General features: G+C 37.0%; 3 protein-coding genes across 7 annotated transcripts in view; 2 read left to right on the plus strand and 1 right to left on the minus strand.

Moving 5' to 3' along the window:
* Window positions 1-11,212, plus strand: part of LOC117930238 (NADPH-dependent diflavin oxidoreductase 1) — a 34,495-nt gene extending 23,283 nt beyond the window's left edge. For 3 of the 5 annotated variants that reach the window (XM_034850786.1, XM_034850787.1, XM_034850788.1), the window contains 4 exons: window positions 3,384-3,518; window positions 9,346-9,465; window positions 10,118-10,334; window positions 10,442-11,212. In XM_034850786.1, the coding sequence (XP_034706677.1) occupies window positions 3,384-3,518; window positions 9,346-9,465; window positions 10,118-10,334; window positions 10,442-10,971 (1,002 nt within the window). In that variant the 3' untranslated portion in view covers window positions 10,972-11,212. Of the gene's footprint in view, window positions 1-3,383; window positions 3,535-9,345; window positions 9,466-10,117; window positions 10,335-10,441 lie in introns of those variants that run through there. The other 2 variants (XM_034850789.1, XM_034850790.1) reach the window with 2 other exon arrangements.
* A 985-nt stretch (window positions 11,213-12,197) lies between these two features.
* Window positions 12,198-13,309, plus strand: LOC117929557 (30S ribosomal protein 3, chloroplastic-like). The gene is made up of 2 exons (XM_034849868.1): window positions 12,198-12,523; window positions 12,909-13,309. Exons 1-2 carry the CDS (start codon window positions 12,275-12,277, stop codon window positions 13,188-13,190), a joined length of 531 nt encoding a protein of 176 aa, XP_034705759.1. The 5' UTR covers window positions 12,198-12,274; the 3' UTR covers window positions 13,191-13,309.
* Window positions 13,310-18,884: 5,575 nt separating this feature from the next.
* Window positions 18,885-21,088, minus strand: LOC117929558. The gene is made up of 5 exons (XM_034849869.1): window positions 20,814-21,088; window positions 20,624-20,724; window positions 20,335-20,506; window positions 20,137-20,259; window positions 18,885-20,026 (listed from the first exon to the last, which is right to left on the minus strand). The coding sequence occupies exons 1-5, from the start codon at window positions 20,997-20,999 to the stop codon at window positions 19,040-19,042; spliced, it is 1,569 nt and encodes a 522-aa protein (XP_034705760.1). The 5' UTR covers window positions 21,000-21,088; the 3' UTR covers window positions 18,885-19,039.
* Between the last annotated feature and the right edge of the window lie 273 nt (window positions 21,089-21,361).

Below are 21,361 nucleotides of genomic sequence, written 5' to 3' on the forward strand. Positions count from 1 at the left end.
GGATTTCTAATAGATGCTACATGTGCAAAGAAGAAGAAGAAGAAGAAGAAGAAATGAGTGATCATGTTCTTTTTCATTGCACAAAAGCACGAGTATTTTGTGGTAGTTGATTTTTGCTCTATTTGGTGTATAGTGCGTGATGCATTCTTTAGTTATGGGGTTTCTCCTAAGTTGACATGGTTCTTTTGTTGGAAAGAAGAAAAAAAGAAAAAAGGTTTGGAAGGTTGCTCCATTATATGTTTTATAGACCTTATGGAGGGAGAGAAATAGGTGAGTTTTTTATAATTGTGAAAGTTTGGAACAATCAATTAACTCTTTCTTAAATATTTTTTGGAGTGAGTATGATTGTATATTAAGGATAGATCTTTATTGTTGTTTAGAGTTTGTGGAAAGGATAGGCTTTTTGTAGGATGCGGCTATTGGTTTTTGTGTTACCATGCTTCTTTTTGGTTTTTTGATTGTTTTGTATACATCGTGTATACTTCTTTTTTAATCTAATACACTTACACTTACCAAAAAAAAAAAGGAAACTTTTCTTACTCTATAAGGAAATCTAATATTACAATGACATATCAATATAAAAAATATTCTTTACAAAAAGGAATATATACCAATTAAGAATTTGAGATATTTTTCAACAATTAATCCTCTTTCACTTATATGTCCTAATTGCATAAGCCACAATCTGGTAGTCTCTAAGATTGATTCTTAGGTTGAAACAACAATTTTACCTATAAATATGTTATCCTGCAATGTGTATAGCCCATTAATTTTTTATTCTTTCATCACAACAAGAGCACTCTTTGAGATTCTCGTAACTCCATCTCTAACTTTATATGTGCATTCATGGAAGTCAAGGGTACCTAGAGAAATCAAAATTTTCTTCAACTTTGGAACATGTTTTACATTAGTTAATGTCCTTACAATATCATTATGCATCTTAATCTGAATTGTGTTTATTCTAACAACCTTACAAGCCACATTGTTTCCTATAAAAACTTTCTCACAATCTATAAGTTGGTAGGTACTAAACCAATTCCTATTGGGAGATATATGATATGAACACCCTGAATCAAGGATCACTCATTACCTGAATTCCTAATAGTATCAGAATTTTCTTCTATAATTGTTGCATCACCAAAATTAGAAAATTTCTCTTTTTCACATTCTAGACAATTTCTCACATAGTTCCTTCTTTGTTGCTATTGAAACACTTGTTGTTTCCTTTACACTTTGTTTTAGGTCTTGATCGACCTTTACTGCCATTTCTTGCTCTCCTTCTAGCCACCAAACCTTCATTTGAATTTTATTTTCTACTCTCAAACACCCTTTTCTTTAACTCCTTTGAGTTCAGGGCCCCTAACATTCTTTATTGAGAGTGTCTCTATTATACATCTTAGTATCCACAAAGTGCTCATATGAATTTGGTAAAAAACACCGCAACCCGTTTATACAGGTTGCAATGAGCCTGTCCTCTGGAATTGTATCCTTAAAATGGATACTTAGGTTCCTGAATCGGGTCAAGTAAGCGTCAAAGCTTTCTTGCCCTGAATGCAACGGCTGAGATCAAATGCAGTTACAGTCTTCCTAATAAAAGAAAACCTTCGGCTAAAAGCATCAGCCATTAGTTTCTTATTTTTATTCTCTTTTGTTTTTTTATCAAAAAAATATATATTGATAATAGTACGGTTCAAGAGAAGGATGAGAGGTTCTTCCCATGCAATACAAAACCTAATCAAAGTAAAACTATACTTCTCCACTATACAAGGGGAACTAAAGATAAAGGCATGTACAAAATATCTCAAAGACCAAAATCAAACTCTCTCACCATTCCTCAAATTTGTAAGAGTTTTATTAAACTCATCAAGGTGGTCTTTAATGAATGTCTCTACTTTCATCTGGACAATGAGCAACCATTTCTTCAAATACAAGCAATTTGCAAGAAATTTCCATCATATACGGACTTTCCAACTTTAACCATAACTTGGCAGCTGAATCCTCTTGTACAAAGTATCTCATTAGCTAAGCATAGTAGACTAGTATTGTGTGCTTTCTCTAAGTTCATCTTCCTCTTCATCAAACATCATTGTTGGTAAAGTCTCTCTACCTCTCAATGCTTTGGCTAACCCCTTTCAAACCAATAAGGCATGCATTTTAATGCAACTGTAAACTAAAATTGTTTCTTCCATCAGACTTCCCAATCTTGTCATTCCAAGTCTAACAACCTAAACTTTGATACCTACTTGTTATGCATGCGGAAGCTTTAATGCTAACATGTTAGTGTAAGAACATGCAAATAAAAACCAACCACACACAAAAAAGTACATAGGCTTTTAACATGGTTCAACCAACCATGCTTACATCTATGGATGAGATATTATTCCACTAAACTATAGAGAATATTAAAAATGATAGAAGAATAGATACCACCACTGAGCCTTGAAACACCCCATGTTTCCTTGCTCCTTGTATTAATACCCTGAACCTCTAGTCTTCACTCCACTGAGTGTCTCTCATTCTTCCTTACATCTCTATCTACCACATATTGTCTTCATAAGTTCATCTCTATCTCATAACCTTTTCTTTCATGACCTAAAATATTTATAGAGATATTTTTAATAAATTTTCTTATTCTATAAGAAAATCTAATATTACAATGATATAACAATATAAGAAATGTTTTTTACAAAAAGAAACATACATCAATTAGGAATTTGAGATATTTTCTAACGGTACCAATAAGATTAGATCATTATGGTGCAAATTAGAGGCATAGGACATGAGAAAGGCCCTCTTTTGTTAGGTGATGCCGTCTATAATATTCTGTTTTCTTTTATCTATTTATAGAGAGGGATTGGACTTAATTGCTTCCTTGATCAGTCATGAAGTTTGTGGGGAGGAGTGGAAGGAGGTTTTGGAGGATGGATCCTCATCCTTTGAATGGGTGAAGAGTTCACAATTGATGTTGGAAAATTTGTTCATTAACTCTTTGTACTGTTGGTCTAATGTTGTTTTGGATTGTTACTTTCAGCTCCTTTCTTAAGTTATATTGTTTAGGAAGAGGATGAGGTGTTGTTTTATCCTTGCTTGCCTTCAGCGCTCTTTTTATGCATTCTGTGTACTTAGGCTGTGCCTCTTTTTGTTAGGGACCTGCCAATAAAATTTTCCTTTGCATATCAGAAAGGATTCCAACCCAAACAGTTGGGATTGAGAGTTTGTTGAGCTTGTTTCGATTTCATTGATACATCCAGATTCTAATCTAGATTATTGTTTATCATGAACTTCAACAAGTATTATATCCAATTGCTTGGAGGTTCACCTTAATTTCATTTATGTATTTATTATTATTATTTTTTTATAATAATGAAAATGTTTGATTTCAGGTTCATCCTAGAGAGATGGAGAATCACCTTCCCAATGCTAATATAAATGATTCAAAGATCCCAATCAAATTAAAAACCTTTGTAGAATTGACGATGGATGTTGCGTCAGCTTCTCCCCGGCGCTATTTCTTTGAGGCAAGAATCCTGCATGGTTAGCTCAGTTAGCTCTTTATTATTTACTTATTTTTTCTTCTCTGGGGTGAATGTTGTAACTAGACTTCTAGCTTTGCCAGGTATCTTAATTTTGCTTCCTCTTTCTCGCTAATTCAATCTCTAGGTATATGATCTATTCAGTTTGTTATATTGTTGAATTTTTTAGATCACTAGATGTGTTGCAGCATCCTTACATTTTTCAGAAAATGAATTGGAGAAGTAGATAAAATTATGACAGTGATAAACCAGTATTCATAAATTTCTACTGGGCATATTACCTATATACATATGAATTAAGAAATACCATTAATCAACATATTGTTTGGATTTTAATGATAAACTACCTTGACATTCTGGGTTTTCTCAGAGGATGGAATGGGTTTGAGGAACTTTTTTTACATAGAACAGCTAATTGGGTTGGGATTCTGGTCTAAGTTTTTACTTTCATCCCTTACCATGGTAATTGAAACATTTGAGGGACATCTATCTGTAGCGCGCTCGCAAGACAACTAATCAGTTCTTCACCATCATGACATGATCTCTATCTGAGCAATTAGTTAGATTAATCTGAAAACCTTTCTTAAGTATTGGGATGGTCTAGCTTAAAAATTTTCTTGGGCTCATGCTCATAGGAGTTTGATTAAGATTTGTTATTAGCCATCAACCTAATGCAACTCTCTACCTATCTTGAAGTTTGTAGTGCAAAGTAAGGTCCTAACAAAATGTGAAACCATCTTAAATGAGATATTTAAGATGTTGCTTTGTTTTTGTGTTGGGGGTGGGGGTTGGTCAATCAACATTATGTATGAGTAGGCAAGCATATAAACCAGAGGTGCAGTTGAATTCTAGAAAAACCTTAGGAGGTCCAGAAAAAAGGTTCCTAGTGCACAATTCGTGGCATGGGGATAAGTTATTTTTATTATTTTTTATTTTTTATTTTATTTATATATTTTTATAAACCTTCTGAACAGTTTTTTTTTTTTTTTTTTCATATATATATATATTTGCCTTGATTTATTGTTGGTACAGTTTTGTCTTTCATAAATGGCTGTCTCATGAAATGTATAAGAGTCTTCCATATATTGTCATCACATTAAATGCTTTATCAGTTTCATTCTTCTACCATTGTCTGAGTTGGCTTGAATTATATAATGGCTCTGAACCTGGCCATTTTTTTATTGCCTGGGTGAGATTATGGTTAATTTAGTTCCTTGAAGAGAGAAAAATCCGGTTTCCTTGCTACACTATACAACAAGATGATTGGAATTTTTACACTATCTAAGGGGTTTTAAGATAATCTGGTACCATAACGAGAAACTGAACTAATCCATTGATGAGACGTGTTTGGTAACATGTTTAAACCATCTGCTAGACCACCTGTTCTGTATTGAAGATTGAAAATAAAAAGGGACACTGAAGGTTCCTTTTTTTAATGGAAAACAAAAATATTGTTAATAGAAAAACAAAGTGCAAAGAGGGATGGGAGATCCTTCATGGAACACAACTGCTGGGTTTTCAAATTCCCATTTTCTGGTAAAACAAGGGTCTATCACGAGGTACAGGTGGAGGATGTTAAAGTGTGTGCAGGTTCAATTCTGCCCATGGCCACTTTATGTAAAAATGCTACCATTTCCAATCCAAGCCTCCCATAACTCAAACTGGACCTTAGCTGGGTAATGGCCTCTTATTTCTCAGCAAAAAGATGATAATAAAATATGGTCTTTGAAAAAATGATTTCTCTTTATGCTAGAAACAACCGTTCATTTGTGTATTCATTAGTAGTAATTTTGAAGAAACAACTGTTCTAACGAAGAATAAGAAAAGGTATATATTTGATTGAATGCTTGGAATATAATGGATTTGGGATAAGGAAGAGAGTGTTCGCGCTTTGTCCTTGGAAGAAGAAGAAGCTAGGAAGGAGGTAAGAGAGATTTATAAAAAGTGGGTCCTTTTAGAAGAAGTGTCGTAGAGGCAGAAGTCCAGGAAAATATGGTTGAAAGAGGGGGATAGAAACACAAGGTTTTTTCACCAAATGGCTAATGCTCATAGAAAAAGGAATCAAATGACTAGAGTTAAAGTGAATGGGAGGTGGTACACTGAGGAAAGGGAGATCAAAGAGGAGGTGTGCAGAGTTTTTCAAGGTCTGCCTGCTGGCAGATCCTAGTGATTGGAAGCCCAGTATAGATGGTTTGAATTTTGAGAGGCTGGAAGAGGGGGATGTGGAGGGGTTGGAGAAGCCTTTTTCGGAGGAGGTTTTTGGTGCACTGTCAGGTTTTTGCGGAGAGAAAGTGCTAGGTCTTGACAGTTTCTCAATGGCATTCTCAGTTTTTGTGGGATTTTGTAAAAGAGGAGGTAATGAACTTCTTCAGACAGTTCCATGAGACTAAGAGTTTTGTAAGAAGTCTGAATGTAACCTTTCTAGTGCTGATTCCTAAGAAAGGGGGGGGGGGGGGGGGGGGTAGAGGACTTGAAGGATTTTAGGCTAATTAGCTTGGTGGGAGGGTTGTATAAGTGGCTAGCTAAGGTGTTGGCTAATAGAATGAAGGGTGCATTAGCTAAGGTGATCTCAACGTCTCAAAATGCTTTTGTGGAGGGGCGGCAGATTAGGGATGCAATGTTGGTTGCTAATGAAGCAATAAACTCTATTTTGAAAAGCAATAGGGGGGTGATTCTTTGCAAATTAGACATTGAAAAAGCCTATGATTATGTGGATTGGTCGTTTCTTCTAGCGGTGTTGGAGAAGATGGGGTTTGGGGAAAGATGGTGTAGATGGATAAAGTGGTGTTTATCCACTACTAGGTTTTCATTTATGGTGAATGGAAGCCCTACTGGATTTTTCCAAAGCTCAAGGGGGTTCAGGCAAGGAGACCCCTTGTCCCTTACTTATTTGTAGTTGTGATGGAGGCTTTTAGCTGTTTGCTAAAGAGAACAGTTGTTGGGGGTTTTTTGACCCCTTGTTTGGTTCTGGGAAGAAGGGGTGAAGGGGTCCAGGTCTCTCATTTGTTGTTTGCTGATGATACGTTGATTTTTTTGTAAGGCAAAGGAGGAGTAGTTGACGTACTTGTGCTGGTTGTTAAAGTGGTTAGAGGCAATTTCAGGGTTAAGAGTAAATCTGGAGAAAAGTGAGCTGATTTCGGTTGGTAGAGTTGAGAATGTGGAAGAGTTGGCTGATGAGTTCGGTTATAAGGTGGGAAAATTGCCCTCTACCTACCTAGGAATGCCGTTGGGTGCTCCTTTTAAATGTGTTGTAGCTTGGGATGGAATAGAAAAAAGATTCCGAAAGAGATTAGCTATGTGGAAACGTTAGTACATTTCAAAAGGGGGGAGGATTACCTTAATGCAAAGTACCTTGTCCAATTTGCCGATCTATTTTATGTTTATTTTCCAGCTGCCTAGGGTGGTTAGAATGAGATTGGAGTAGATTCAAAGGGACTTCTTGTGGGGTGGTGGGGCTCTTGAGCAAAAACCGCACTTCGTAAGGTGGCCGATAGTGTGTTTAGACAAAAAAAAAGGAAGGTTGGGAGTTAAGAGTCTTGGGTCTTTCAATAGGGCTCTCCTTGGCAAATGGGTTTGGCGCTTTGCAAATGAAAGAAAGACCCTTTGGAACCAAGTGATTAGAGGGAAATACGGGGAGAAAAGAGGAGGGTGGAGATCTTGTGAGACTAGGGAGGCCTATGGAGTTGGGTTGTGAAAAGCAATAAGTAAGATGAGACATCTAGTAACCCCTTCTTTTGGCTTTGTGATGGGTGATGGTAAGAAGGTGAGGTTTTGGAAAGACAAGTGGTGTGGAACCATCCCTTTGTGCGAGACTTTTCCTTCATTATATGCTTTAGCATCTTACAAAGAGGCTTGGGTAAATGAAGTTTGGACAGCCGAGGGGAAAAGGGGGGGAAGTTGGAATCCTTGTTTCAATAGACCTTTCAATGATTGGGAGTTTGAAGAAGTGGAAAGGTTGTTTTGTTGTTTGGAGGGGAAAAAGGTTAGGGTGGATGAGCAGGATAGGGTGAGGTGGATGGACTCAAAGGATGGGTTTTTTCGGTAAAATCTTTGTATAGGGCTATGCAGCCGGTGTTTCTTGTTTCTTTTCCTTCGAAGATTATTTGGAACTCTTGTGTGCAGCCCAAATTAAGCTTCTCACCGTGGGAGGCTTCATGGGGAAGAGTTCTAACCTTGGATCGTTTGCAAAAGAGAGGTTGGGCTTTAGCAAATAGATGCTTTCTGTGCCATATGTGTGAGGAGTCAATTGACCACCTCCTCATTCATTGTGAAAAAACAAGGGAAGTGTGGATGTTGCTCCTTTCTTTTTTTGGAGTTTCTTGGGTTTTTCCTCCTTTGGTAGGATGGAGGGGCTCTTTTGTGGGTAAGAAGAGGAAGGTGGTGTAGCAAATGGGACCGTTATGTTTGTTTTGGGTCATTTGGAAGGCTAGAAATTCAATTACTTTTGAGGATTGCGTGCTGTCCATTCAAAGGCTGAAAGCTTCTTTTGTGTATTTACTTTGGTCGGAAACCAATTTGTGGCTAAAAGATGGTCCTTCAACCTTAATAGATTTTATAGGTTGGGTGTGTTTGCGATAAGGGAGAAGGTTTTTGTTTTTTTCCTTGTTGTATGGGCCCTTATGTAAGGGGGTGAGTTCCTTTATACTGTAATCCTGTGGGTCGCTATTTTAGCGCCTTTTTGCAATACAATCTTATACTTATTGATAAATAAAAAAAAATTGATTGAAAGCGAAAGTACAACTCTGTTCATTTAACCATGTGGGTGGATTATACTTTCGAGTTTTATATCCTCTGCATGCATTCTTAGTTTGTAGATCAATTATATATCTTTAGGCAGGTCTATAGAGGCAAAATTTGCTCTTCTTCTTCATCTTATGCCAAAAACCACTGTTTATTTTGTGTCTTCATTAGTAGTAATTCTGAAGAAACAACTGTTTTATAAGAAGAATAAGAAAAAGTATTGTTAGAGGGCACGAGATATATTATAAGCCCAAATTCTAACAGTTTAAACTTCTATGAAATTGATTGTCCAATATGGTATCAGACCCTTGTTTAGGGGGAGATTATGAGTTTGAACCTTACCACATGATTATTTCCCCCAATTTAGTGAGCCCACATGCAAACCTAAAGGAGATTGTCCATGATTTGTTTGTCTGTGGGTCTATTTGACTCTCCCCAGGCAGGTCTGGGGCCATAACTAAGAGAAATGTTAGAAAGCATGATATATATTATAGTTCAACGGAATATTTGTGACAGAAAGAGAAAGCACAAGTTTGTTAAATTTAACCATGTGAGTGGATTATAACTGCCTCAACTTGTGTATCCTCTGCAGGCATTCTTTATTTATTAGTCGTGCATTTAGGAAAGAGAAGGTTGCTATTCAATTTAGCTATGTTAGTGGATGATTACGGCCTCAAATAGTGCATGCTTTTCATGTGTTCTTAGTTTATAGATCAGTTGTGTATTTATATGCACAAGTCTGTTAAATTTAACCATGTGAGTGGATTGTAGCTGCCTCAACTTATGTATGCTTTGCATGTGTTGTTAGTTTATGGATCAGTTGTGTATTTATAAGCAGGTAGATAAACGCAAGATTTCTTCTTCAATGTGGAAGAAATTTAGGTTGATGCTTAATAATTTCTCAATCCTTGGTAATTTGTTGAAATAATTGAAAGTAAAAACTAAATATGTTGTAAATTTGTTTCCAAAATGTATAATGCAATCTGATTTCTTACACTTGCCCTTCTACTTCCGACTGCAAGATGCCAGTTCACTTAGGTGACTAGCTATCCTGATATATTCGTCCTTTCAGGTCATGAGTTTTTTTGCTACTGCTGAACACGAAAAGGAAAGGCTTCAATATTTTGCCTCACCTGAAGGAAGAGATGATCTATACCAGTACAACCAGAGGGAACGAAGAACTGTTCTGGAGGTTAAATTTTTTGAATGACTGATACATATCTGCTTTGTGTTTTATTTGATGAACATCTTTCCATTCCATTCTTTAACAGTCTCTGTGCTACACTATGCATTATTTCATGAAAACACACTGACAAAAGAACTGGTTCAAACTTTGTACAAGTATGAAGCCTTTTTTTTTTTTTTTTTTCATTCTAAGATAAGATTTTAGGTGATCCAAAGTATCCTATTTCACTCAACATTTTCCTCAATGAGTCCCCCCGTCCCCTCCTCCCTCCTCCCCCCTCCCCTCAACCGAAAAAAAAAGGAGGGAATTTATTGATGGCCTTTGGGGAAAGGAAAAGAATGGACCATGTAGATAGTGAATGATTGGTGCTTTGCCTTCTCTCTCTTCCCCCTCTTAGAAAAGGCAGCTGGTGTTTTATTTGCATATTTAACTGCTGCATGAACAAGTTTCTTAATGAATGAGAAATCTTGAGCAATTTATTAATGTTTTAGTAAACCTTTTTTTTATGGTTCTGGAAAACAAAGTCCCTCACATAAACTAACTTATGATAACCAAATTAAATATCTGAATGATCTGAAAATGTATGTTCCTTTTCCTTTTACATCCACCCAGTGAGTATTTTCTTTCTTTTAGTTATCGGATTGTCTGTATGCTATAGGTATTAGAGGATTTCCCTTCAGTGCAAATGCCATTTGAGTGGCTGGTGCAGCTGGTTCCTCCATTAAAAAAACGAGCTTACTCCATTTCTTCTTCTCAATTAGCTCACCCTAATCAATTGCACCTAACTGTGAATGTGTCACCATGGACAACACCTTTTAAGAGGAAAAGAACTGGTCTCTGTTCAAAGTGGCTAGCTGGACTTGATCCTCAACAAGGTATGGGTACACCATAACACATAAAACTCGTAAAATTTACTCAATGCAGCAACTATATAAATACTACCTGTCAAGGGGTGCTTAAATCTTCTTTCTCTTATGAACAGGGGTGATTATTCCTGCATGGTTTATTAAAGGTTCCCTTCCTGCCCCACCACCATCATTTCCTCTCATTCTCATTGGACCTGGGACTGGTTGTGCGCCTTTTCGTGGATTTGTGGAGGAAAGGGCCATTCAAAGTAGATCTGGTTCAACTGCTCCCGTTCTTTTCTTCTTTGGTTGTTGGAACGAGGATAATGACTTCTTATACAGAGATTTCTGGTTGTCCCATTCACGAAATGGCGGTGTGCTTTCAGAAGAAAAGGGTGGAGGCTTTTGTGTGGCCTTCTCAAGGGACCAGCCACAGAAGGTCTATGTGCAGCATAAGATGCGAGAGAACAGCCAGAGGATCTGGAATTTGTTGTGTGAGGGAGCTTCCATCTATGTTGCTGGTTCTTCAACTAAGATGCCCTCTGATGTATTTTCTTGCTTTGAGGAAATTGTATCCAAGGAAAATGGAGTTCCAAGGGAATCTGCTGTGAGATGGCTTAGGGCACTGGAAAGGGCTGGTAGGTACCATGTGGAAGCATGGTCTTGAGCAGACTTCTCTACAATGTAGTGATGTACCAATTTTTATGTTGTACACTACATGTTTTGATTGGGTGTTCATGGAAGTGCAGAGTCTGGAAAAATCAGGCAGGAGTTCGTATGATTTGATTCATGGTAACAGCTGGGATATGGAGTTGCCAATCAACTAAGAATTAAATTTTGATTTCATGTACGATATCTTGAATATTTTCTGAGATATATAATTCAAGAGTTAAGGTTATGTTTGGTAATTTTTTAGAAAATCATTTTCAATTATTCTTCACAACAAAATTTTGTTCCAGTGTTCAAAATTTTTTATAATGAAAAAATTTAGAGAAGTTAGAATTTTTTATTTATTATTTTTTTAAAAAAATAAACATTTGCAATTCAAATAACAATCATATGTTTTACTTCATCTATTTTTTTTGTTTTTTTTTTTTTGTAAATTTTTATTTCTATATGTTTTTTTTTTTATATTTCAAAAACAATACTTGTTCTTTAAACATATTCTTCTTTTCACTTAAATTTAAAAAGAGTAAATCAAATGAGTTTGAAACTTCATCAAATACATCTTTATTATTATTTAAATAGATGTAATTAATCCAAATCTTAGAATATATGAATGAAATTAATCATTTCAAAAATGATTTCCAAAAAACAAAAGTGAAATGATATCATAAATTTCTTAAAATATTTTTTTATTTTAGAAAACAAAAATCTATTTTTAAATCACATTTCCATAAACCTAAGAACTTAGGAATGTGAAGACAAAGTAGGAGAAATTGTGGAAAAAGAAAGTTCCATCGGAGGAAGGTGCAAAAGAATTTTTATTTGTCTGCAGAAGATTTTATTAATTTGGTTTTTAATTTTCTTATATCTTAATAATGATCGAACTAAACTCACATTCTAAAACTTTATTATCCTCTTATTTATAATTGGTGGTTGATGAATTTTTTTTTATGTTTATTTTGTGAATTTTATGAAAATAATTCATTGTTATTATAAAAAAAGTAAATCAATTTTAAATATATTTATTAATCTAATTACTTCTAAAAATAAATTATTATTAATCTCTAAATTAATTTACATCCAATCCAATCAATTGTTTAAATCCAATTAAACAAATTTTAATTAAATTTAATTTAGTTCAATCTCCCGCACCTTTTTACACCATCAGAAGAAGCAAACAATTTGGAAATGATGGGTAAGCTGTAAGCAGAAAATGGGCTGACCCTCTATTAATTTCCTTATCCGAACCCACCACCACCCAAGGCAGGAGAGAAGAGGAGAGGAAGAGGAAATACGAGGAGACGATGATGCTATCAATGGCGGTTCAACCTAATCCCAATGCCGCTCTCAAGTCCTACACATTCCCTATGAGTAGTAATAGGAATCACAGACTCATGTTCAAAGCCTCTAATGCTTTGTCCTTATATTCCACTCGCTCCGCTTCCGCAAATCTCAGACTCCGTGCTTCACCTGCTCCAGTTGTTGCTGTTGCTGTTTCTGAACAATCTTCCGCTCCGCAGGAGTCTCTCTCCGCCTCTCCACTAGATGTTGAGGTTCTTTCCTTTCCTTTCCTTTCTCAATTAAGATTTTTTTTTTTTTTTTAATTCTGTTTGGTTGCTGAGAATTTCAATCGAATTGAATTTGGAGTCCTATTTATTAAATGTACGGTCCACTTGTTGGAAAACGGACTTCATGTTTCTTTTCCTCTATTTTCTTGATAGCCAAACAGAGGCTTTACTGAAATTATTTAATCTCTCTTCTAAGACCTGTTTGATTGGCATTTTGAAAGCCCTTTTCTTGCTTAGAAAAGCTTTAACTTGCCTTGGTTTCGCAATTAAGAGCATGAGAAGTACCTCAAAATGTTTTTCCCAAACAGTAGCAGCAGTGGCAGAGACATTTTTTCATGTTGTTGAATATTGTTAATTTTTTGTGTTGTAGAAGCTAGGAGTTGTGGTGAAGCCAATGGAGAAACCAAGGCTGGTGTTGAAGTTCATATGGATGGAGAAGAACATTGGTGTTGCCCTCGATCAAGCAATTCCGGGCCATGGCACCATTCCTCTGAGTCCCTACTACTTTTGGCCTAGAAAGGATGCTTGGGAAGAGATCAAGGTCTTACTGGAGAGCAAGCCTTGGATATCTCAGAAGCAGATGATTATTCTTCTTAACCAAGCAACTGATATTATCAATTTGTGGCAGCAGAGTGGCGGCAACCTGGCTTGAGCAATTAATGTACGAAATTTTGTGCTTTCTAAATTTTGTTGTTTGTAAACTGTTAAATTAAAGTTTCTTGGACTTCTTGTATTGCTTTCCTTAAAATTAAATGAAATATGGTTTTTCTATTTGCTTTTGTGCTGTTATGTTTTGTATGTGTTTGTTTTAGTTTGCTAGAGTATAATTGTCTAGGAATTGAGATAACAAGGATTTGTCTTGATGACTTGATATCATATGTATTGGTTTTGGGAATGTTACTCTTTCTAAGTGGGTTATAGAGGTTCTTTTATTCATAGTGGCTACTAAGATTGATCTAAAATTACTTTGTTTTGGACTCTTGATAATGGGATCAATAGAATATTGGAGAGCACAAATGTGCCTTGGCCAAATGAGGCCACCTCCTATTTATAGGCAGCCAAGGAACTCTCTGGAATCCACAAAGGTTCCACTCTACCCTAGAATTATCCAAAGCCACTTTTCGTGAATGGTAGAGTGATAACTGACAATGAACAGAGAAATTGTTTTTAGGAGCTTGAGATGATCCTAGATTGTGTCTACATTCAAGATACTAAACAAAGTTGCCCTCACTTTAATGCACATTTAAGCATCAATATGATTTTGCTTTTCTTGATTAGTTCAATATGATTCTTCGTACTAAAAGAAGATGACCTCTTTTTCTCCATCTTAGCAGCACATGGTTGGTAGTCATAACTTTCTAGTTTGAATCCCTATCAACTAAGGCTCCACCCAAGGCTGCAAAGAAGGAGTTCTGATGTGCTAATCATGAGTTCTCCCTTCGTATGTACATTAATAGCATGTCAATTAAGACCTCAGTACGACCTTTTGTGAAATTGAATTGCTATAGCTGCAACTCAAAACGAAAGGGGTGTACCTAATACAAAAGTGAAAGATTTGGATTTTAAGACACACATGTACTGGATTTACCTAAGATCTGAATTTTTTTATTTATTATTTTAATCCTCATTTGGCGCCACATGCATAAGATAATTATGTTTTGATAGAAGTGTCCCAAGTATATAGAAAGAAAAGACAACTCTTGGTTTACTTACAAGGCTGCCCTTTGACCTGTATAACCTTCACTCCAATTGGCATGTGGAAATATATTCACCAATAAATAGCATTCTTTGACCTTTGTAACTGATTCAAGAGATGCCATTTTAAAGAAGTTTTTTTATCACACACAAGCCACAGAAGGAGGAAGAGGGAGCTCTTTCAGGAACCCACCTCGAATACCAAAGAAACAGTTTAGAGAAAGTGCAGTTTCCTAAATTTTTATAAGAAATCTTAGCTTGAGGTAAGAATCACGTCTCACATGTTCATATAATTACGATGGGAAGCATAAATAAGCCTTCATTACCATATTTTAAAAGTGAAAGTTTAGTTGGAAAGATCCAGTTGGTTATCACTCCTAATTGACCTATTTTATGGAGCCTTGTGTATGCTTGGTGTCAATGTGTGTCGATGCATCCATTTCAGCCAGTCAATCTTAGGAAAAATTGATGCTTTTGACTTGTGAAGTGTCAACTGTCGACTTTCTTTTCATCTCCATCATAGTATAAAGATATCATGGAGGCCTGGCTTAAAATACTATGAAAAGGTGTCACCTCTTTGGTTAAGACATCTACCAGTTGCTCTGCAATCAGAAGCCAGAGGTTATTAAATGAGGAACCTTTTCCTGGATGAAATAGTGATCCACCTCAATGTGTTCCATAGTCTACCATGCTGAGCTGGATTAGAAGCAATGCTTATGATTGCATTATTGTCACAAATAAAATCTCATAGGCTCTTCAAGTCAAAATCTTACTCCCATATCAGAATCTTCAACCACAAGAGTTCACAAATCTCATGAGCCACTACTCTAAATTCAGGTTTGCCAATTGATCTGGCAACCAAAGAGTGCTTCATGCTCCTCCGTGTTACTAGATTTCCTACCATAGAAGTACAATATCCAACGGTAGACCTTCTATCATCAAGTGAACCAAGCCAATCAACATCAGTGAAAGCCTCTACCCCCATATATGACCATGATTACCAATGGAAGACCTTTTCCTGGGGAAATTCCAAGTGAAAGAGAATGCTAAATGCTAACTCTAGATGAGAGACCCTGGGAACATGCATTAATTGGCTGACTGCTGTTTTTTTGATGGTAAAGATTGATTTTATTAAATGGCACCAAAAAAGGAACACAGAAGTATACATGGTGTCATTAATTGTCTGGTCACTCTTGCCGCACAGGCAATATCTGCATGGCTATGAAAAATATAAATAAGATTCTCAACTTTAGTATCTTCTATCCATTCACCATGAGTATCTGCTCTCAATCTATAATTTGGTCAGGAGAAGTTTCCACAATTTAACACCTGAATATAACTGTCTTTTATAGAAGATCTAACACACATTCCCTTTGAGAGCAGAAGATCTCATTTTTAGACCTAGTAACTTTAGTTCCAAGAAAATACTTTAACTTGTCCAACTCTTTGATTTGAAATTTATGGGTTATCTTCAAGATCACTTTAACTTAAGCATTTTGATATCTTCAAGATCACTTTCAGATACCAGAATGTCATCATCATAAACAATGACTATCATAAGTTTGTCTTGAACTTGCTTAATTTACAAAGTGTGATCTACCTAGCCATGTGTGTAGCCATACTACAATATAATCTCATGGAATCTCTCAAACCAGACTGCTTTAATCTGTATGCTACTTTCCACAACCCACAGTGTGTTGATCATGGATGAACATGTGAAGTAGGGAGGAGTATCTATATAATCTTCTTATGTCAATCAATATATAGGCTATTGAGTTCAAGTTTGAATGCTTTTAGCAAACGATAATAAGAAGATTCATATTTAATAACAGGCTTAGGACAATTGAAAGTGCATATAGTGTGAGGATCTTTACTGTAGCCAGGCCTGGCATCTCCTTTTCTCTCTTTCATACGTTCTTGGGTGCTTCATTGGATGGTGAGAGAGGTCTTATTGGGATGGATGGAAGTTTTGTTGATAAGAAGTGCAGAACAGTTTTTGGAGGACTACACCTCTTTGCTTGTTTTGGACTAATTAGCAAGAGCTGAATCATAGAATTTTTGAAGATTGGAAGCCTCCAGATCAATTGCTAAAGGAGTCCCTTAAGTTCTTATGTTTAAGAAGTCTCTAGGGGATGGTTTTATGGCCTTACTGGATTACATTGATTATTTGAGATCTATGCATGTTAGCCCAAGGATCACATACTGTTGAGGACAAAAAATAGGACAAGCTAAGGTTGAAAAACTGCAGGTGACTGCAGAGCAGGATTATAAAGAAATTTTGAAGTTGGGGAACCACAGGAGAGAACACCATAGGTTTCAGGAAACCTTTTGGCCTCCAATCTCGCCTACCTTTCAATAGATCCATCAGCCTTGTACTTTAAAGTAAATATCCACTTGCAACCCCATAACCTCCTTTGCCATGTATTATTCTTATCCAAGATCTCATCTCCTTTTCCATAGCTTCCCTTCCACCTTGGACTTGCTGTTGCATCTTCCAACCGTGAGGAATAGATATAGAAAATGAAGCAGGAGAAGCATGATAAGAAGGTGAGGAAAACTGTTACAAAGCAAACGTAGAGATTAGATGCTTAGTGCAAGTCAAACTTCTTTACAAACAGCAATAATTAACTCAAGTCATTTTTAACAAGGACAGAAGAAATGGGAATGTTTATAGAGGGAGAATCATTTCCTGAGATAGTCAGGCCTGGATTTGATGACTTGAACTGACATGGAGAGTAAAGAGGTGCTTTCTTATCTCTTGCACCCCTGAGATAGATCTATCAGAACTTTTTGTTGTCTATGGTGTTTGTACCTTTCTCTAAGGATTTGGTCTGCTGGGGATAATCAAACGGAACTAAAGACTTTTGAGGATGATAAGAAAGAACATGCTGAGGTTGAGGGCCTACAGGAGACTTCAGAGAAGGATCATAAAGAACAGGCTGAGGTTGAGGAATTACAGGAAACAACAGTTCACAAGCACTCTCCCTTTCTACATCCCCTTCCAGTGTTTGGTTGCATATATTCTTTTTACGCAAGCAGTGTATAAGCACTGGGATTGATCCATGTGCCCCAATGTGTGTTTCCTTGAGCTCAGCCACTGAGGAAGGATATGTTTTATCATCCTCCTATGGAGACTCTCTTCCAAAGATCTTCCTTTCCCTTCTACTAGCTACTAAATAGTTCAACAATTACCTATTTCTTAAGCTCTTATTTAAGTTTCTAAGAAAAAGCACCATTATGCATAATTGATCTTTAGCCTTTTGCTCCAACTGTTCAAAAAGCACACTTTACCCAGCTTCTTTAATACTCCTGTACGTATATACCGTTGTAGCATGTTCTTTAGGAATTCATCATGACTTAAGTGGTAGAATTTTTATACATGCAATAGTAATTTTGCTTCCACCATGGACCCTGCCCTAGTCATATGTTAATAACTATCTTGGCAATTTTTTTCTTCCCCCTTCTCCCCCAATTGTACCAAAACATTTTGATTTATAACAAAGTGCCCTCAGGTAAAACACCTCCTGTGGAGAGTGGTTCATGGTACTATCTTTAAGGAGGCTAGTCACCTATCCAACATGGAGACTCACACAATATCCATGTCTGGCACAGGTGCATGTTTCTGAGTTTGAAAACCTCAGAAAAAAATGAATTTTGACTTAGTATCAGCACTTGAAACAGTGTCCTACATTGCAAAAGTGCTAAATTAGAAGTATACTTGCTACCTTCTCACATGTATCTATTCTGCGGAATGGGTTGTGGTCTGTCATCCCTATTTGGCTGCAGGTTGGAACATGCATTCTCTGTATTGAACCCTGTGAAAGGCATCCAAAATCGTGTTGCCATCTGAATGTGAACTCAAGCCCAATGATAATCTGCCCGAGACTGCTCTGGCCTGCTCTTTTTTTAATACGAAGATATTTTGTCTTGTGCCATTTCCACCAATGCCAACTGATTCCACTTAAGGCCTACCAGACAAAGTTGCATATGTCAGATGCTGTTCATCCAAACTTTCAATTGAAGATATGTCCAGAAAATATGATCTATTATTTGGATGATCTGCAGTTGTTCATCTTACCCTTGTCTGCAAGCTTGTCCTATGCCCTTTGAGTTGCATTAGGTCAAGTATAGTGTGGCTGATGCAGTTCAGGTTATGAACTCCAGAGATTGGGAGGCATGTAGAATCCACATAAATCTGAGTCATTTTAGCTTTTACCCAAAAAATGAGAGTTCATTTGCCTAAATGATTCCTTGATAGTTGTTTTACTATTTTGTTTTTCCTGAAGCATTTCAATTTTTAAGGCATGTGGAAAAAGTCTTATGATTTTTTCCCTGTATCTTTTACTTCTCTTTTCAATATGCAATTATACAAGTAACTTAAGTTGAATGTTCCCTCTCTGCTGCTCTTCTTCGTGAGTTTAGTTTGTCTGGGTGAGGCTAATGGCTTGCCTGCATTGGATGATTGCATGATCCACATCTCCATATCTATGGCATGAGTTCCAACAGAAGAGTATTGCAGGAAGAGCTGAGAACTTGGAACTCTTAAAACATTACTGTCATGAAATGCAATTCCTGAACCAAAGTTACTTGTGCTCCAAGGTTAAACCTCAAAAGCTCAATTGTTGCAAGTTTATAAACAAAAATTCAACATACTGCTCAAAAAAATCTTTATTCTTACTCTGAATCAGTGTGCAAGATATATGGCTGCAAATTATTTGGGATAATGAAATGAAGAAAATGGGTATGCAATTACTGAGTATTGAACAACTTTTGAAACAAAATCTCCTCAGTTCACTCAGATACTGCTCAGTCTCTACGTATGCGTCTAGTCCTCAATGAAGCAGGCTTCCTGCCTATGTGTGAATGTTTTGAATGTGATTCATCTGCAGAGCTTGAGCTGTATGTACTTTCAAATTTAGATCTTCCTTCCCCAGAATATGCAGGGGAATCAGCTTGAGATTTTAGTAAAATTCTTGTTGGAGATTTATAACAGAGGTTATTTCCATCCTCATCTGAAAAATCTTCATCTGCTACTGCATTGAACTGTCTGCCCTTTGATAATTCGTTTTTAGGGAAGCTAAACTTCTTGCCAGAACCCAAATCATGGTGCTTCAACCAGGTATCGACCTGTGGCTTCTTAGACTGATTATCATTTCCATCAAATGCTATTCCCTTAACCGACTGCTCATTCCAGTCTGGTATATTCAAAGACATTTGGCTCCCATGCAAATTGCCCCCGTCTGAATCTGAACTTGAACCAGATAATGTCCTTCCCATTCCTGCTTTCCTCTCACACTCTTTCATTTCTTGGAGATGACTTCTATCGAGGTTGTCTTCCATCTCATCACGTTCTGATTCAGAATTCAAATTGTCAGTAGGATGGATCATGCCAAAACCCAATCCATCATTTGATTTCTTGATATCCTGCAAGAAAGCATTCGTATCAACCTGAAGTTTAGATGTTGAGGACCCATCAGAAGATGACATGATTCTTCGTTGGTGCTTTGAACCGCTATAATAATCAGGATCTTGGTCCCATGATTCGGCCTGAGAGAGTTCAACAGCAGCCCTTGCAGCTGCTGCAGCATAAGCTGCTGATTTAAAAGCATCTTGAGCTGCAGATGCCACATCTCTATACTTCCGTGCTTTCACTGATTCAGAAAGTGTCTCTCCACAGTTCATCAGTTCTGGGAAATCATTATTGTCATCTTTGAGTTCAGGATTGTCTAAGTTAGCTGATTCATTAGACTCAAGCTGCTTCCGCTTCTGCTTCTGGTTGACATCTTGTTTCTCCTGCAACCATCAAGGATTGACGATTGAGTCATTCGAAAATAGTCCTCAATACTTTGATCAATACAAATAATTATCAATTTTATTATTATTCATTGGCATGCTATTCATACCTCGGTGCTCAGGGCAGCATCTTCCTCAAGAAACAGAGTGATTCCATTTTCAGAAGCAATTTCTGTTAGCACCTTCAACCTACTTTCCAAGCTTGCTTGTCTGGTTGAAAGCCTCTGTATCATCTAGAGAAACCCAACATTGATGGTTAGAAGAAAACTTCTGACAATTGTGATCCTCTAAAAACATTAAATCCTTGCCTTAAGATTCACCCCACAGTTGTTTCGTAGTTCAGCAGCGCGAGCAGCAAATTCTTTGCCAAATCTCAACACAAACATCTCACGAATCTGTTGGAGCTCCGGGAACCCTCCACATCTTGAAGTTGCAAAGATCAAGCTTGATACGGCCTCCTTGAGCTCATCAGGACACTCCCTACATGAACACATCAACACCCATGGAAAATCAAAACTAGAAAACAAGCACCATGATCGTATAACCAGTATGCAACTACCAAGACTTTAACTTCAAATCAAACACAATAACACCAACTTGTTTTGAAAGAGCGCGATCCTTTCGATCAGCAGATGGCAGTAAGCTTCTATCATCAAAAATACATCCAACATGTTCTGCTCCTTGATCACATACTCAACCTGTGCAGAAACACATCAATTGAGAAAAGGGCATGTGTGTGCATGCATGTATACATATATGTAAGCGTGTTTTGGAGACAGAAAATTACGCGAAGAAGAGCAGGTTCTTGGTGACCAAGGTTGAGGAGCTGAATGACATCAGTCCGGGCATGGGAGCATCGAACCTGGCGCTGGTTCTTAAGGACGGCAAGCCGAGAAATGGCAAGATTAACAAGGGTTTTGAGTTTGGAGATTTTGAAGGATCTTCCAAGAAGGTAATCAAGTTTCTTCCCCATGTTATCTGCTTATTCTCTGGTGGTCTCAACAAGATACAGAGAGTTCCTGAAGAACCAGACACAAGAGGTTGGTACAAACAAATGCTTGTATATATTTGATGGTTGCCTGTAATGCTTTTATCACGACAGACGCCACATGACATATCGGGATGATCAGGTGGCGGCCTGGCAAGGGCATTTTTCACCCCTAGCATTGGAAAAAGTCACCCTGGGTGTGATAGTAACAAGGTTTTTGTCATTTGAATGGGCCTCAGAGAATGGTCAGTTTTTGGTGGCTTATTTTTCTAGAAGAAAAACTCATCAACTTGGCCCTAATCCCACGACTATTATAAACTAATTGAATTTAACAACTTTAACGACTG

The sequence above is a fragment of the Vitis riparia genome, chromosome 14 (genome assembly GCF_004353265.1).
Source record: "Vitis riparia cultivar Riparia Gloire de Montpellier isolate 1030 chromosome 14, EGFV_Vit.rip_1.0, whole genome shotgun sequence".
Lineage (NCBI taxonomy): Eukaryota > Viridiplantae > Streptophyta > Magnoliopsida > Vitales > Vitaceae > Vitis > Vitis riparia.

Coding starts and splice junctions, on each gene's coding strand:
- LOC117929558 (XM_034849869.1), bottom strand. CDS start 20,999: ATGGGGAAGAAACTTGATTACCTTCTTGGAAGATCCTTCAAAATCTCC. Junction 20,507..20,623: donor ATCGCGCTCTTTCAAAACAA/GTTGGTGTTATT, acceptor GTGTTCATGTAG/GGAGTGTCCTGATGAGCTCA. Junction 20,260..20,334: donor ACTGTGGGGTGAATCTTAAG/GCAAGGATTTAA, acceptor GGGTTTCTCTAG/ATGATACAGAGGCTTTCAAC.
- LOC117929557 (XM_034849868.1), top strand. CDS start 12,275: ATGATGCTATCAATGGCGGTTCAACCTAATCCCAATGCCGCTCTCAAG. Junction 12,524..12,908: donor CCTCTCCACTAGATGTTGAG/GTTCTTTCCTTT, acceptor TTTGTGTTGTAG/AAGCTAGGAGTTGTGGTGAA.